The 15,748-nt window shown below is 38.7% G+C and overlaps 1 protein-coding gene across 20 annotated transcripts in view; it reads left to right on the top strand.

Annotated features, from left to right (window-relative positions):
- The window catches only part of LOC144597249 (gephyrin), a 414,464-nt gene extending 403,114 nt beyond the window's left edge, over positions 1 to 11,350 (top strand). For all 20 annotated transcript variants that reach the window (XM_078406319.1, XM_078406323.1, XM_078406321.1 and 17 more), the window contains 3 exons: positions 1,894 to 1,997; positions 8,150 to 8,246; positions 10,415 to 11,350. In XM_078406319.1, coding sequence (XP_078262445.1) covers positions 1,894 to 1,997; positions 8,150 to 8,246; positions 10,415 to 10,548 — 335 coding nt within the window. In that variant the 3' untranslated portion in view covers positions 10,549 to 11,350. The remainder of the gene's footprint in view (positions 1 to 1,893; positions 1,998 to 8,149; positions 8,247 to 10,414) is intronic.
- The last annotated feature ends 4,398 nt before the right edge of the window (positions 11,351 to 15,748 follow it).

Raw genomic sequence — 15,748 nt, forward strand, 5'->3', positions numbered from 1 at the left:
ACAGCGCACTTAGCTATAGAACTGCCCTTCTCATGTCCATTGACCTTCTCAAGGTCTGGGATCCTTAGTTTAGTTTAGAAATTAATTTAGGTTGTAAATTAGCAGATTTTTTTTTTAAATTATGAAAATGGAGACTAATTCCCTAACGGAATTTATTTATGTCCTCATATCTTGAAAGCATATTGATTGCCTGCACTCTAAGCCACCTTTTAAAATTATTTCCCCCCACATTATCCATTTTGGGGAAATAAAATTACCCAATTGAATCAGCCCAGTAAGCTGAGAATAGTATGTGAATTATGAAAAGGAAAAAAGACATTTTTTTGAAGGGAAGAATGGTAGGTCATTTAATGTGTATTGAAGTATTGGAGACATCACATCAAGAAATTTAAAAAGTGATTGTAAATATACTCAAAGTCGTACCCATAATAGTCGTGGCACTTGGTAATATTGCCGAGAACACACAATTGTTCAAACTGCCTTACTCTGCTTGGAGAAAAAATGTAACTTTATAACAGAAAACAATTGTTGTGTGAACAGATCTCTTAAGTACACATTTAGTGTTTGGTGCATTGTGAAATATTTTTTTTAAATGAGAGCAACAAGTGTGGCTTTTCCTATTATGGTGATAAAAGTTGCTAATTTTAATTCAGAAAGTAAATTGAAATTGAAATTACTACCATTAACAATTCAGCAATTGCTCAAACCAGGATACTTCTCTTTGAATTGTGTCTCTCTGCAGATTGATTGATAATTGTACAAACTGTTTCATGAAAGTCTATTTGCATCAGTGATCTTAACCAACAATGTCTTGCAATCATAAGGTTTACTGAAATAAATATTGATATGATGTTTTGTTCTACACTAACAAGTATTTGGTCATTGTAGCCTGCACATTCACATTTCATTTGGTTCAATAGTTGAATTATTATTTTAGCTGGATAGCATTTTGAAACATGCATGTATGATAATCAAAACCTCATTGTAATGTTGAGCACATTACGACCTGTGTTATACATTGAATGCTTTTTTTATGTTGTGAACTTCAGTGTGGGTAGTGCTGAAGCTTGAATAATAATTTGGAAAATAAAGCTTAATTAGTCCAATCTGATTTGCAAAAATACTCTTCATAACTCACTTCCCACTGTGATGATTTCACAGTAATTGTATTTTTATATTTATGAAAGGAAAGCTTGTGGCATTCTATTGTTTATGTGAAGCCCAAGAATTTCTTCCAGCGGCATTAATTATATCTAATTTGTGTAACTAATTAACACAACAAAGAGCTGTTGCAAAGTAACAGATTTGTAAGGACATGCCTTGCAATTGACAGGTATGATGAATACTCTTATCATACGTTCACCCAAAATGGTGGAGGCAGTTTTGACCCCAATTGAAGTTTCCTTGGATCCAAGCAGGAACTCTTGAATTAACTCCAAATCTGCCAGTACAATAAGGTTCAGCCAATGCAGTTCTGTGGTTAATATTTTCTGAATTCATATTATTATTGGCAAATCAAAATAAATTTGTACGTCATTTCATGCAGTCCGGAGTGGAAACTTCTCAGTTGCACTGCTGCTCGATATCTTTATGTTTGTTTCCGATAGGTCACGAAAACAGTTTTGGGGAGAGCTGTAAGGAATAACAAATCATTTATACAGTTGGCACAAGCGGCATGCGTTTCCATTGCAATCGCCATAGTAACTCAGTCGCTCGCAAGAAAATTCTAGGAATCAAAGAGCACAGAATGATTAGACCTCCAAGTGTGGATATAATTGAATTTTGGAGTTGGAGCAGTGGCCTGCTTGGTTCCAGGCATGATTCACTTTGCATGCCACAGTTAATTGTTGTAACCTGATGTTGTTATTTCACGATGGTATGATTTCCTTGCAGGCAATCCAGTGTCAGCAGTTGTCACCTGCAATCTCTTTGTAATCCCTGCATTGAGGAAAATGCAAGGAATCCTTGATCCTCGACCCACCATCATCAAAGCCAGGGTAGGTCAAATAGTTTCCAGTAACCGAAGGGTAATTTTTACTCGGTAAGGTTTGAGAAATATTCATTGGTTCTAGGTAGCATATGTGAGTTGGGATCTGGTCTTTCAGTGGTTGGAACTAGGCTTCATTCTATGTTAGAATGATTAGTTGGTGGTGGAGATGTGGGTGTACAGTCAAATCTGTCTATGAGCTGAAATCCCTTTCATTTAATTAATCTGCTGGTTAAAATATCTATGTTTCTTTGTATTGTTATTTGTGTAAATAAATAAACAGAGGTAGAGCTAAGAACAAAACATCCTTTATTGAAGAGAGTAAGTCTCAACCAAACAGCAGTGCCTGGTTCAACAACATATCAAGCTCAATCCACAAGGTGCACTCTTTTCTTAAAGGTACACCTACTTTTTTTTAAGTATATATAAACATCAACTGTTTAGATGATACAATCTAATACCTGAGATTATACAATTGTTCAACTACTTACATCAATACAGAGTTGTAATTTGATGTGGTTATAAATTCATTAATTGCATTGTTCTGTTCATTCATGACATTCTTCACTACAAATTGTGCTTGAGATCTCCAAAGTTTTGTAATTCCAATCGATCACTTCTCTGCTAGGATATCACACATAGCTGCAGTCACATTCAGTTCTCTAATTAGAGTCCTCGTCATACTGCCAGGAAACAGACCCTTTGGCCAAACTTGCCCATGCCGACCAAGATGCCCCATCTACATTTGTCTCACCTGCCCGCGTTTGGCCCATATCGCTCTAAACCTTTCCTATTGAAGTACCTGTCCAAATGCCTTTTAAAAATTGTTAAAGTACCTGTCTCAACTGCCTCCTCTGGCAGCTTGTTTCATATACCCATCACCCTCTGTGTGAAAAGTCGTCGCTTGTACATAATTACCTTCATAACTTTAAAACACTGTATTTTATTTTCTTGGAGCCACCTCTATGCACTAAAGGGTCCACATTAAACATATTTATAAATCACTACAGTAATTACAATTATATATTGTATTAGTATAATATGAACTGAATATTAACATCTTTACTTTGGGTGATTAATCACTACGTTTTCTTTCCTCCACTTTCATATCACCTTCCTTTCTGATTCAGTGTAGAGACCTTTCCTCTTTCCCGCTGTCACTTTTTAAAGTAATTATCAAAGCCTTCCCCTTTTGGATCAAATCCCAGGCTATCAATTCTGATGTTACTGACATTTAAGTCTGACCTGTGGCTCTTTGGTTACATGGTGTTGCGCTGTCGGTGGTAAGTTTATGGTTGTTGCAACCCCTCTCCAAGAATCTTCAGAGTGTTTGAACTATCCCTATATTACGATGTAATCCTTCCTTAAAGCATCCCACTCAGTCCATGTTTGATTCAGTATTTTCAGCAATTCTCCAAGTTGCAAAGGTCTTGCAGTTGCTGAGCTTTTCTCGAGAACTTCTGCAGTTTCAAACTTTGGATCTGTTCCATCTTTGCCATACACAGTCAATATCATTGCACTGTGGCATCACATGTCGAACCTTTTACTTTTCATCTTGTTTGTGGACTGATGTAGCAGCCCAGCTACTGTCCTGAGACTTCTGTAAGCTGGTTCGATCGCACTGTTCAAATTGATTACAGAACCGCCTTCTGAAATGCCTGCCTTTGAGGAACTAAATCATTGTCCAACTGATGTTTTTGACTGAACCATCCCCTAATGGCCCCAGACTTGGCACAACTTTTCTCTTCTAATTCTAACTTGATTCTAACTCTTCTAATTGACTAACTTGTTACTTGGCAGGTTTTGATTGAATGTAATGAATGTTGAGAAGTGAAAGGAAGTGAAAGATATAGACATTTGCAACTGGACCTTGCCGATTAGGGTCTATAAAATCGTGTTGAGTTTACATGCACCCCTATTGCACTCGGTACTCTCGATGTGGCCTCCTCCTAGATTGGGTGGACACTTCACTGAACACTTGCACTTCATCCACCAGGGCCTGTTGGAGCTCCTGGTTGACAGCCACGTCAATTCCCTTTCCCGTTCCCATACTGATTTGTCTGTCCACAGCCTCTTTCGTTGCCAGTGTGAGGCCACACATAAATTGGAAGAACAGTACCGAATATTCCACTTGGATAGCCTGCAACTCAACAACTTGAACATAGAATTCTCCGAATTCAGATAAACACCTCATCTTTCCTTTCCTTCTGATCTGCCCTGGTCCTCGAACACACTAACCTAGTCACCCAGTTCCTTTTCCTTATTCCACAATCTTTTTTTGCTAATCATCTATCTTTCCCTACTTCCCTCACCCCTCCCCCTCTCTAGTACTACATTTCATTCTCCTTTCTCATCAGATTCCACCACTTGAATCACTTCATCTTCTCTACATATTACCTCCAGCCATGGTTACTATCTCCACCTTTCTTTCCCCTCCCCCCCAACTTGACTCATCTACCTATCAATTCCTCTTCACCTGGATCCACCCATGATTTGCCAGCTCTTGCCCCACCCTTTCCCCTCATCTCTATCTACCAACTCTTTCCTCTCTACTCCAGGCTTGAGGAAGATCCTGGCCTGAAATGACCATTTCCGTACACAGATGCTGCCTGGTCTGCTGATGTCCTCCAGCAGTTTGTTTTTTTGGTCATAATTTCAGCTCTGCAGTCTCGTTTGCCTCACTCATCCCTTGTGTCTTGTCTATGATCAATCTATGCCTCAACCCCTATTGCCATCCTGACTATCAAATTTTTTTCCTGACCTTTGTGAATAATTTCCTACCTCACTGACGATTTCTCAAAACAATCGATTGAAGATATGTTCCATTAGTAACTAAACATAGCACAAAAAGTAAGGAAATTTGTGTTTGGTAGATTATTTCTTTGTTGTAACAATGCTTCTTGGCAATAAATCTTATACCGTTGGAAAGCCTGTTTATTTCCCTTTTAAATGGTGCCACATTTGTAAGGAACATGCATTTGTGGGATGAGCAGCAGAGCTGAGTATATGGGTTGCGCCCATGAAAAATTTGCCAAATCTCTGCCAATGCCAAACAGCTTATTCTGCCATTGACTCTTGTTCGGTGTTGTTTGGTGGATTGGATGATTGAAGTCTGAAGAAACAAGACATATTGGCAATTTAACAATTTATTCATTTAATAAACAGGAGCCACAGTAGCGTGTGGAAGAACCATACACAGCCATAACAGCCTGGCACCTCCTCCTCATGCTGGTCACCAGCCTGGTCACACACTGTTGTGGGATGGCATCCCATTCTTGTCAGCACCTGGGGGTACCAGAAGCTCAAAACAAGAGTCAATAGCAACAGCAGAATAAGCTGTTTGGCATTGGCAGAGAAGATTTGGCAAATTTTTCATGGGCGCAACCCATATACTCAGCTCTGCTGCTCATCCCACAAATGTATGTTCCTTACAAATGTGGCACCATTTAAAAGGGAAATAAACAGGCTTTCCAACGGTATAAGATTTATTGCCAAGAAACATTGTTACAACAAAGAAATAATCTACCAAACACAAATTTCCTTACTTTTTGTGCTATGTTTATGATATTCTTTCTCTTCACATCCTCTCTGCACTTCTGGTCACAACTAGTTCATCCCTGTCATTGGTCCATGTCCATTTTGATGAGGCTGCCTGAGCTTTACTTAAGATTTTCTGATCCAATCACAGCTAAAATATCCAGCTGGAATTTCTCTTTTCACTCCAATAATATCACCGAGTGTGGTAGGAATTACGGACGATTTCCTGTAATCATCCTTTGACCTTGTCTTACTTATCTACAGTTTACCCTATGCCTACGGGTAAGCCAATGATGTCAAGATCCATTTCCCTGCCAACTTTCACAATCCTTTTGTTGCCTCGGTGTAGTTGATGCTTCAAACTGAGTTGCCTCGGTGTGTAAGCTTCAAACTGAAGCCATTATCTTTGTTTTCTGGCACAAGTCCATATAGAGCAAAAGTTTCATCTCACCATGCCTACCTAATCAGATTTATTCAGATTTGTTGCAATGTCAACCTTCCGCTTAATCCCAACCTATGTTTCCATCCTCAGTCGATTGTGGGCAATAATGTTATAATATCTGGATAATTTAGTCCCACTATTATTGACTAAATAATATATTTGGTCAATGCATCATGTGTAAATATCCTAATCCCCTTAAAAATAGTGTTGTAGAATCATTCGCATCCATTTGAGAAGGCTTAACATGTGTTCAATTTAATGACACATCCAAAAGATAGCAGATCTGATAATGTAGCATTCCCTCATTGTTGTTCTGAATGGGGAATAGAAACCACAACTTTTGACTCAGAGTCAAATGAGCTTCTACCTGAGGTACATCTAATACCACTTAAAATGCGGGGAACACATGCAAACTTTTATTTTGAAAGCACAGAATCTTCTTTCCAGGGTAGGGAAATCAAGAACTGGGTCTCCAGGACATATGTTTAAGGTGAGAGGGTAAAGATTTAACAGGAACCAGAGGGGTGACTTTTTCACTCTGAGGGTGGTGGATATATAGGCGAGATACCAGAGAAAGTAGTTGAGGTAAGTGCAATAACCACATTTATAAAACATTTGCGTAAAAACACGGATAAAAAATGTTTAGAGGAAAATGGACCAAACGTGGACAAATGGGACTAGCTTAAATGGGGCATTATGGTCAGCATGGAGAGATCGGCTAAAGAGCCTCTTTCCTTGCTGTATAACTATGCCACCATGTGGAATTATCTCAATCCAAATATATAGTATCTCAGTCCATCTTTTTCCTCCAAATTATTTTCCACAGTTGTGCACATGTTAATCGATTATAAGGAGAAATTGTGACTACTTCTCTCCCCTAAACCTTTCTCTCACCCTTCACCAAAACCAATACCAGAAGTAACCTTCAAAAATGTGAAGCAATCCAACTTAATACCCCATAATATCTAATCATGGAATAACAATGAAGAGTATGATTTATCTTAGAAATAAGTCAGTCTTTGATCGCAATGTCAATTTTTTTGTGCATTTCCTTTTATATACATAGCACCATTTTATATAACATGTAGTGATGTTCTTCCTCGGTCTTGAAAAAAAAGTGCAAATTATGCAAGTGTAAATGTGTATGGTATTTCAACACCTCTGGTGCCATAAATTAAACAATGTAAATGGAAAATGTAGAATACATTGCTGTTTTTGTTCATCTGTTTTATGTGGCAAGTTATCAATTAATTTCATTATAATGTGGTCATAGAGTCATACAGTGTAGAAATAGGCCCTTTGGCCCAACTTGCCCACACCGGCGAACAATGTCCCAGCTACACTAGTCCCACTTACCTGCGCTTGGTCCATATCCCTCTAAACCTGTCCTATCCATGTACCTGTCTAAGTGTTTCTTAAATGGTGGGATAGTCCCAGCCTAAACTATCTCATCTGGCAGCTTATTCCATACACCCACCACCCTTTGTGTGAAAATGTTACCCCTCGGGTTCCTATTAAATCTCTTCCCCTTCACCTTGAACTTATGTGCTCTGGTCCTCGATTCTCCTACTCTGGGCAAGAGACTCTGCATCTACCTGATCTATTCCTCTCATCATTTTGTACACCTCTACAAGATCCCCCACTCATCCTGCTGCGCTCCATGAAGTAGAGACCCAGCCTACTCAACCTCTGCCTGTAGCTCACACCCTCTAGTCCTGGCAACATCCTCTTAAATCTTTTCTGAACCCTTTCAAGCTTGACAATATATTTCCTATAATGTGGTGCCCAGAACAGAACACAATATTCTAAATGCGGTCTCACAAACGTCTTATACAACTGCAACATGACCTCCCAACTTCTATATTCAGTACTTTGACTGATGAAGGCCAAAGTGCCAAAAGCCTTTTTGGCCACCTTATCTACCTGCGACTCGACCTTTAAGGAACAGGCACCTATACTCCTAGATCCCTCTGGTCTACAACACTACCCAGGGGCCTACCATTTACTGTGTAGGTCCTGCCCTTGGTCGACGTCCCAAAATGCAACACCTCACACTTCTCTGTATTAAATTCCATCAACCATTCCTCCGCCCACCTGGCCAATCGATCCAGATCCTGCTGCAATCTTTCACAACCATCTTCACTAACTGCAAAACCACTCATTTTTGTATCATTCTACTACAGTTGTCCTCTGATGTAAAACTGGATCCACGACCTGAATACCACCGCTGTATTCTGACTTGGCACCACCAGGAACCATTGCCCTGGGCACAGAGTACAGGTGAGAATTTTGAAGCTATTACTGAATTGTAACATATTTTAAAATAATAATATATCATAAGATAAAGGTTTCACTAAAGAAGTATAGCAGAGGTTTGTGGTTATGAACTGCAATATATTGTATGATTATTTATCCATTTGGAACATACAGGTAATGGCTAATTTTGGTTTGCCACATTGGTTGACTTGGAGACTGTTCTAAATAGCAAATAAAATGGCTCTTGGGTCCCTGTCCCTTTGGGACACAATCCAATCCAATGACCCAATGACAGGATGGCCAAAAAATGGCCAGTCAAAGGCTTCCACAGAAGCTTCCAATTGCTGTTTATAGATATCAACTGATGTAGTTGTTGGAGATGAATGAGAAGAATCTTTGCCAGTGACAATCTACCATTTTCACTACTGAACATAAATAGTGTCATGAGTAAAAAAAAAATTTTTTTTTTAAATTTAAAAAAATGTATTATGAGTATCGATAATCTACTTGGCTCATTTATTTGGTGAACAGAAGTTTTTGTTGACTGAAGTTTGACTTGGTCCTGATTTTCCAATAAATTTACATGTAGATTGCTGGAGCAATATGGGCAGTACAATACACTGCTTATTATATGAAGCAATAATATTCATTTCTATATATTGTAATTTCTATTCCATAACTTGGAGCCAAAGAAGTCACCACTTTTCTTCACCAGACCCCACCTTCATCAAATGATTGCTGGTAATCATTGAAATAAAATTTAAAGATAAATATGCAAGCATTTATCTTAATTTATTTTATTTTATGTACAGATCAAAGCATTTACAGTATTTTACCTGGGTTAAAATCATCATCATTATACAACTGAAGTTGTCCTGAGAAACACTGAAGTTAGCACATATTGAGATAAAGTGAGCTTCCTTGATTTTGGCTGCTGCATTGAAAACCTTATCAAAGAAAGTGCAAAGCAGGACAGAAGTGCAATGTCTCCAGGGCATCAGGAGGCTTTGCAAACAAACATTCAGAAGGCAATGGAAATGAATAATCAGAGAGGTTATTACCAGGAGTCAAAGCTACCTGTGTCTACTTGCGTCACCATTTTGGGGGAATTGTAGTTGTACCTCTATGTCTCTCTATTCTACAGCATTCCCCAGGACCCTATATTTCACTGTGTATATCCTGCCCTGGTTTAACTTCCCAAAATACATTTCTTTATATGTCTGAGTTACATTCCATCTGCCATTCCTTTGCCCAGTTTACCACGTTTTGTGGTGCACGCTTTCAAACTTCTGTGCCTTCTGCCAGACGAGAACAGAGAGAAGGAATGACTGGGGTGGGACAAGTCTTTGATTATATTCTCTGCTCTTCCAAGAAGTGAGTGGTGAGAAGTCTGATATATGTGAAGCACCAGGCTACATCTCCAACTCTGCAATTTCTTGCGGTCTTGGGCAGAGCTGTTCTCAAAACAGGTCCATGGTCCATCTGTAGAAGTTTGTAAGAGACAATGGAACAATTAAATGTTTTACTTGCAGCAGCTTAACAAGTCCGTAAATGCAATAATATACAGATAATGTATAATAATCAAAACTATAATAAATTAATTTTGGAACCCTAATAGGACAAAAAACAAAGACAGAGTGGATAGAAGGTCAAAGTTGCTGAGGATAGTGTTGTTTAGTGTGCAGTAGCCCGATGGTTGCTGGAAAGAAGCTGTCCTTGAACCTGGTGGTCAGGGTTTTCAGGCCTTCCCAATGGTAGGAAGAAAATGAGACCATGGGCTGGCTGGTATGGATCTTTGATGACATTGGCTGCATTATTAAGTCAGCGCCTCTTACAGATCCCTTTAATGGTGGGGAAGTCAGTATCTGTGATGGTCACTGAGGCAGTATACAGCAAAAGCATTGATACGTATCCAAAGCTAAATGGTTGGTGAATTGGGAAACATGCCTGTGAATAATAGAGATTGATAAGTGAGTGGAATTAAGGAAATAGCAGGAGTTTGCCCACTTAGTTTAATCCACACGTTTTGATAAATGTATTTTTGTAATTCCTCCTTCACTGCCAATGAAGATGCAAGGTCATTAACCTGAAACATTACCAGATGCAGTCTGCTACTACTGCATTTTCTTTTCCTGTTCCATCTGCAATGATTTGCTCCTAGATTTATTAATCCTCTGCTTCCATTTCTGCAGGGAATCAGATGAGTAGCCGTCTGATGAGTATGCGAAGTGCAAATGGACTGTTGATGCTACCTCCAAAGACAGAGCAGTACGTGGAGCTCCATAAGGGTGAAGTGGTAGATGTTATGGTGATTGGAAGACTATGATGTCACCACAAGAGGAGGGTTGGTGCATGTCTACATATCATTGACTGTATCCTGTAATGGAATGGCACCGTTAGTTTTAAATGATCTGGATAAAATTGACCAATGTTGTTGACATCTTGAAGTAATTTCAAAAAGGAATCAGATAAAGTAAATGAAACAGGAGAGAGAGAGAAGAAATCCATTGAATCCATTCTGTATCATATCCAGGGCAAAGTTTCTCTTTCATTACAGTTGCTTTGTGTGTTTAATGCCAGGTCTAATAGCAGTAGCTTTTGATAGACAACGGTAGGTGCCTGCTAAACTTGTGTTTTCTCATTCTCAGATACAGATACTTATGCTACTAGCAAGGCTGTCTGCTTACTTTATACCAGCTTAGATAAACACAGCTATTATCCTTATTAGTACGCAACATAATTGCTTCACAAAGAGCTTTGCTTGTTCTTTATCTTGTATCTTGTGTTCATGTGCTCAGTGCCAAAAGCAGAGTGGCTGCACTGTACTGGATCGGTAGCTTACCTTTTCAGTGCCATTGACTGGGACATTTCTCAGAAGCCACCTGTCTCAGCTGACCACCTGGTTGGACAGGAATTGGAAATCTTTCGTTTGAACAAAGAAATTGCTTCCTTAAGTGCTGACAGCCTTTTTACCAATTTAAAAAAAGTGTACAGTAATACAAAGATTGATATTGTACAGATAATAGTGTACCAGCAAATCATGTGGTAATTCCTAGCAATGAAAGACATTTAACAACACTGTACCATAACATTTTCTGTAATGATATTAAATATTAATAAAAATCCTTGATCTTTGTTAAAATTTATCTGAGAAGATATTCAATGTTTTTAAAAGAACCATTTCTCGCTGTGTTGTGCCGTAGTTTACATTGTCACGGTGCAATTTGGAAAATAGCTTTGAAATTTTACACTCAATAAATCTGTTTTTTTTATTGTGCATTGCTATTAAGGAACACCTTCTCCAATGCCAACAGAGTTTAGAGGCCTTAGGACTACTGAAATGTCTACAGTTTTGATTATTATGCTCTTTCCAAATGTCATTTCACTTCGGTGATCAGAACATGTACTAGAAAAGGGAAAGGATATTTTAAAACTTCATAGTTTCCTCTGATTGTCTGATAGTTGCTCATTGTCAGTAATAATCAACAAATTGATTCTCACTCATTCGTGTCCAAATAAATTTAAAACGATTAATTTTGAATTTCAGTTTTAAGCCTTGTAGAATAAAAAGAACCTTTAATATCAGTCTAAATATTGCAATTAGGAAAGTCTCATCACCAATGTATTGTATTCACAGGATAGATGGATAAGGAGGTTAATCCCACCACTTCTATCCATGGAGCATCATCACCATTATGCTGCCGACATTCATTCATAGTGAAATACATTAACAAAGAGAAGTGCAGAGTGATACATTTTGATCGAAGGGATGCGAGTAGGTTACCTGAACTAAAGTTTATCAAGGATACATGAGCAGAGACCTGGCCATGTTTGGACAAAAATCTTTGACAGTAGCAGTACCTGTTAAGAAGACCTCATTAGAAATGTATATGGGATCATTTGCTTTATCTATAGAGTACAAAAGCATGGAGCTTCATAACAAATTTAGATTAGTAATGTTGGATCCCAGCTGCAGTGATGCTCAATTTTCTGCAGCATCCTGAGGAAGGATGCCATGGCCATGATGTGGAAGAGACGGAGACAAAGGACTTCAGTCATGCGGAAACACTCAATGGTTCTCTTTCAAGATGAGAAGGTTAAGCAAATGTTTGAGAGTGAGATTACTTTTTTTCTGTTAAACAAGGTCAGTTGATTGGTAAAAAGAACCCAAAGAACAATTTAAGAAATGTCCACATGGCAAATTGCTGCAACTTCCTGAAAAGAAAGGGGAAGGCGATTCAATGGTAACATTCAAAACAGAATTATACAATTACTAGAAGAGTAAAACAAAATGCAAAAACGTGTGGAGAAAAGCAGGACCATCAGCAATAATTGGGTAGTTCTACCAAAAAATTAGGATACTATGGATCAAATAACCTATTTTTTTCCTCCTGTGATGTTCATTTACTTCTCACAGTATGTAGTTTTTTTAGGTATTTGTGAGGTTTACCCCTACACCTAGAATTTTATACAGGGTATTGTTATTACTTTGTCGAGCACTTCCTGTAATCAGATATAGGATTGCTTTCCAATTACTATTTCTCTTTTCAGGTACCAAAGAATGACTATTGAAAATAACAACTTCTGTTCTGCAAAGCCATAAAATTGCATTTCACTAGCGGCTTCCCATTGTGCATCAGTGTCTTTGTGCAACATTGAAGATAACACAAGGAGAGGAAAACATTTGGCAAATATTAGAATAAATTACTAAATAAGTAGGGACTGGGGTCTGGGCCAAGTAAGGGGAAATAAGATCAACAGAAAAACTAGATGCAGAGTGTAGTAGGAATTAACTGCAGATGCTAGTTTAAACTGAAGATAGACACCATAAGCTGGAGGTTGGGCATTTGACCCTATGCTCTGACATTCAATACAATTGTGACTAATCTTTTACCTCATCACTAATTTTCTCCACTAACCCATACATAGCCTTTGGTTCTCTTTATGTACAAAACAATGTTCTACTCCCTCTGAGATGCATAGAGGTATTGGTCCTTGAGCTTACTTTGGGCCTCATTATAAGTGTAGGAGGTTACAGGCAGAGAGGTGAGAGTGGGAGTGTCGTGGTAAATTAAAATGGCAGGCAACAGAAACTCAGATTCACTCCTGCAGATTGAGCATAGGCTTTCTGCAAAACAATTACCCAGTGTTTGGTTTCTCCATTGTAAAGCCACAATAGTAAATATCGAATACAGTGCACTATATTGGAGGGAGTACAAATGCCCTGTTGCTCCACCTGGTTTGAACAGGTGTTTGCATCTCCTCCTGTTCGATGGCAATGTACAATGGGCAAGGAAGTGGCGTGATGGAAGAGTCAATCGGGGAATTGTGAAGTAATTCCCTGTGAAATTCAGAAAATGAAGAGAGGGGCAGATGTGACTGGTGGTTCGATCACACTGGATCTGCCAGGATTTGTGAGGGATAAAACGATGAATCTTTGATCCATTCCAGAAGATGTGGGTGAAAGCAGACATACAGGAAATAGAGGAAATGCAGTTGAGTGCTCCACCTGCGATGCAGAAGGGAAGCCACATTTCAGGAAAATAGAGGATACTTTAGAAGCACCAGAACAGAAGATGTCTTCATTGGAACAACTATGGCTGAGATGAAGAAACTAAGAAAAATAATTGACATTTGCACACGAGGGGGAGTGAGATGACATATACTCAAATGAAGCTACAGGAGTCTGGGGAGCCTTGTGAAGGATGGTAGTAGGTAGCCTATCTCCTGAGATGGACACAAAGTGATCCAGAAATGGAAGGAAAAAGTCAGAGATGAATTACATAAATGTGAGAACAGGGTGGAAATTGGCAGCACAAGTGATAAAGCAAGTGCTCATCTGCAGTTTTATTTGTTTTCTCTATTATCCATGTCAGTCTAAGTGGTTTGCTGTGTTTTTTTTATCCCCTTTCTTAAACATGGGAATTATGGAAGATACATCCACTATCTCCAGCACCATCTCTTTCAAAACCTAGGATTGCAGGTTATCAGATGGTGGTAATTTATCAGCTCTCTGCCACATTTATTCCTGCAATATTTTGCTTAACTAAAGCTATTTGTTTTTCATCCAGTTTAAACCTTTTCTCCATGATATCTAGGAGGACTTTTGCCTTCACAGTAAATATATATAACATGCTTGTTTAATTTCTTCTGTTTGCTGATAAACACTTATCTTTTCCTTTCTTTTTTTCATAAAGAGGCTTCAACAGTTTATATGTTGCTTGTGATCCACCTAACATTTCCAAATCAATTTCTTAGTCCTCCTTTGCTGTAATGTGAAATTTACCTAATTGGCAGGATTACTGCTCTTTTTTGACGACTTTCCTTTCATCTGATACTTTCTTGGTATCCATGGCTAGATCACTGCACCTGTTGGGATTCTGTTCATTTAAGGTTCTTATATTTATTGTAAACGATGTATTAATTCTTTAATGTTAGTCATTGAATGTTTACTATCATGCCTTTTAATGTAGTTCACCAATCTATCATAGCCAACTTTTTAGATTCAAGATCCTGTAGGATTCTTTGTTGATTCCCCATGCCATTTCAAACATCCTGGTAAACTAAAAGGCATTTGTAGAAAATGTGTGAAAATATCATCCATTTTACTGTCTATATTCCCATCAGTTTAGAATGAGACTGCATCAAGCAGTTACTGGAGAGGATCCTGAGGATTTGGATATATATGCATTTGGATAGACCTGGGCTGTTTACAGATAGTCAGCATTGCTTTGGCCCTGGGAAAACTTATTCTTTTTAAGTCACTAAAAAGGTTGACGAAGGTAAAGCCATGGACGTGATCTATATGAACTTCAGCAAGTCATATGATAAGATTCTGCATGGTTGGCTGCTCTGGAAGGTTAGATCGCATGAGATCCAGGGAGAGCTAGCCTACTGGATAGAGAATTGGCTTCATGGAAGGAACGTTGACATTGGAAGGTTGCTTTTCCAACTGGAGGACTGTGACTTGCAGTGTGTCTGAGGGATTGGTGCTGGGCCCATTGCTGTTTGTGGTTTATATCGATGATTTGGATGAGAAAGTAGAAGGCATGATTAGTAAGTTTGCAGATGACACTAAAGTGGGTGGTGTCATAGATAACAAAGATAGTTATCAAAAATAACAGCAGGATCTTGATCAGCTGGAAAAGTGGGCTGAGGAATAGTTAATGGAATTTGATGCAGATAAATGTGAGGTGTTGCATTTTGGGGAAGTCAAACTAGGGCATGACCTTCACAGTGAATGGCAGGACCCTGGGAATGTATGGAGCCGAAAGGACCCAGCAGTACAGGTACATAGTTCCCTGAAAGTGGCATCACAGGTAGCTAGGATGGTCAAAAAGGCTTTCAGTACATTGGCCTTCATCAGTCAGGGTATCAAGTATGGAAGTTGGGACATTATGTGCATGACGTTGGTGAGGCCGCATTTGAGGTATTGTTTTGAGTTTTGGTCACCATGCTATAGGAAAGTTGTCATTAAGCTGGAAAGAATGCGGAGAAGATGGACAAGGATGTTGCCAGGATTTGAG

This window comes from Rhinoraja longicauda, chromosome 10, assembly GCF_053455715.1.
Source record: "Rhinoraja longicauda isolate Sanriku21f chromosome 10, sRhiLon1.1, whole genome shotgun sequence".
NCBI classification, from domain to species: Eukaryota; Metazoa; Chordata; class Chondrichthyes; order Rajiformes; family Arhynchobatidae; genus Rhinoraja; species Rhinoraja longicauda.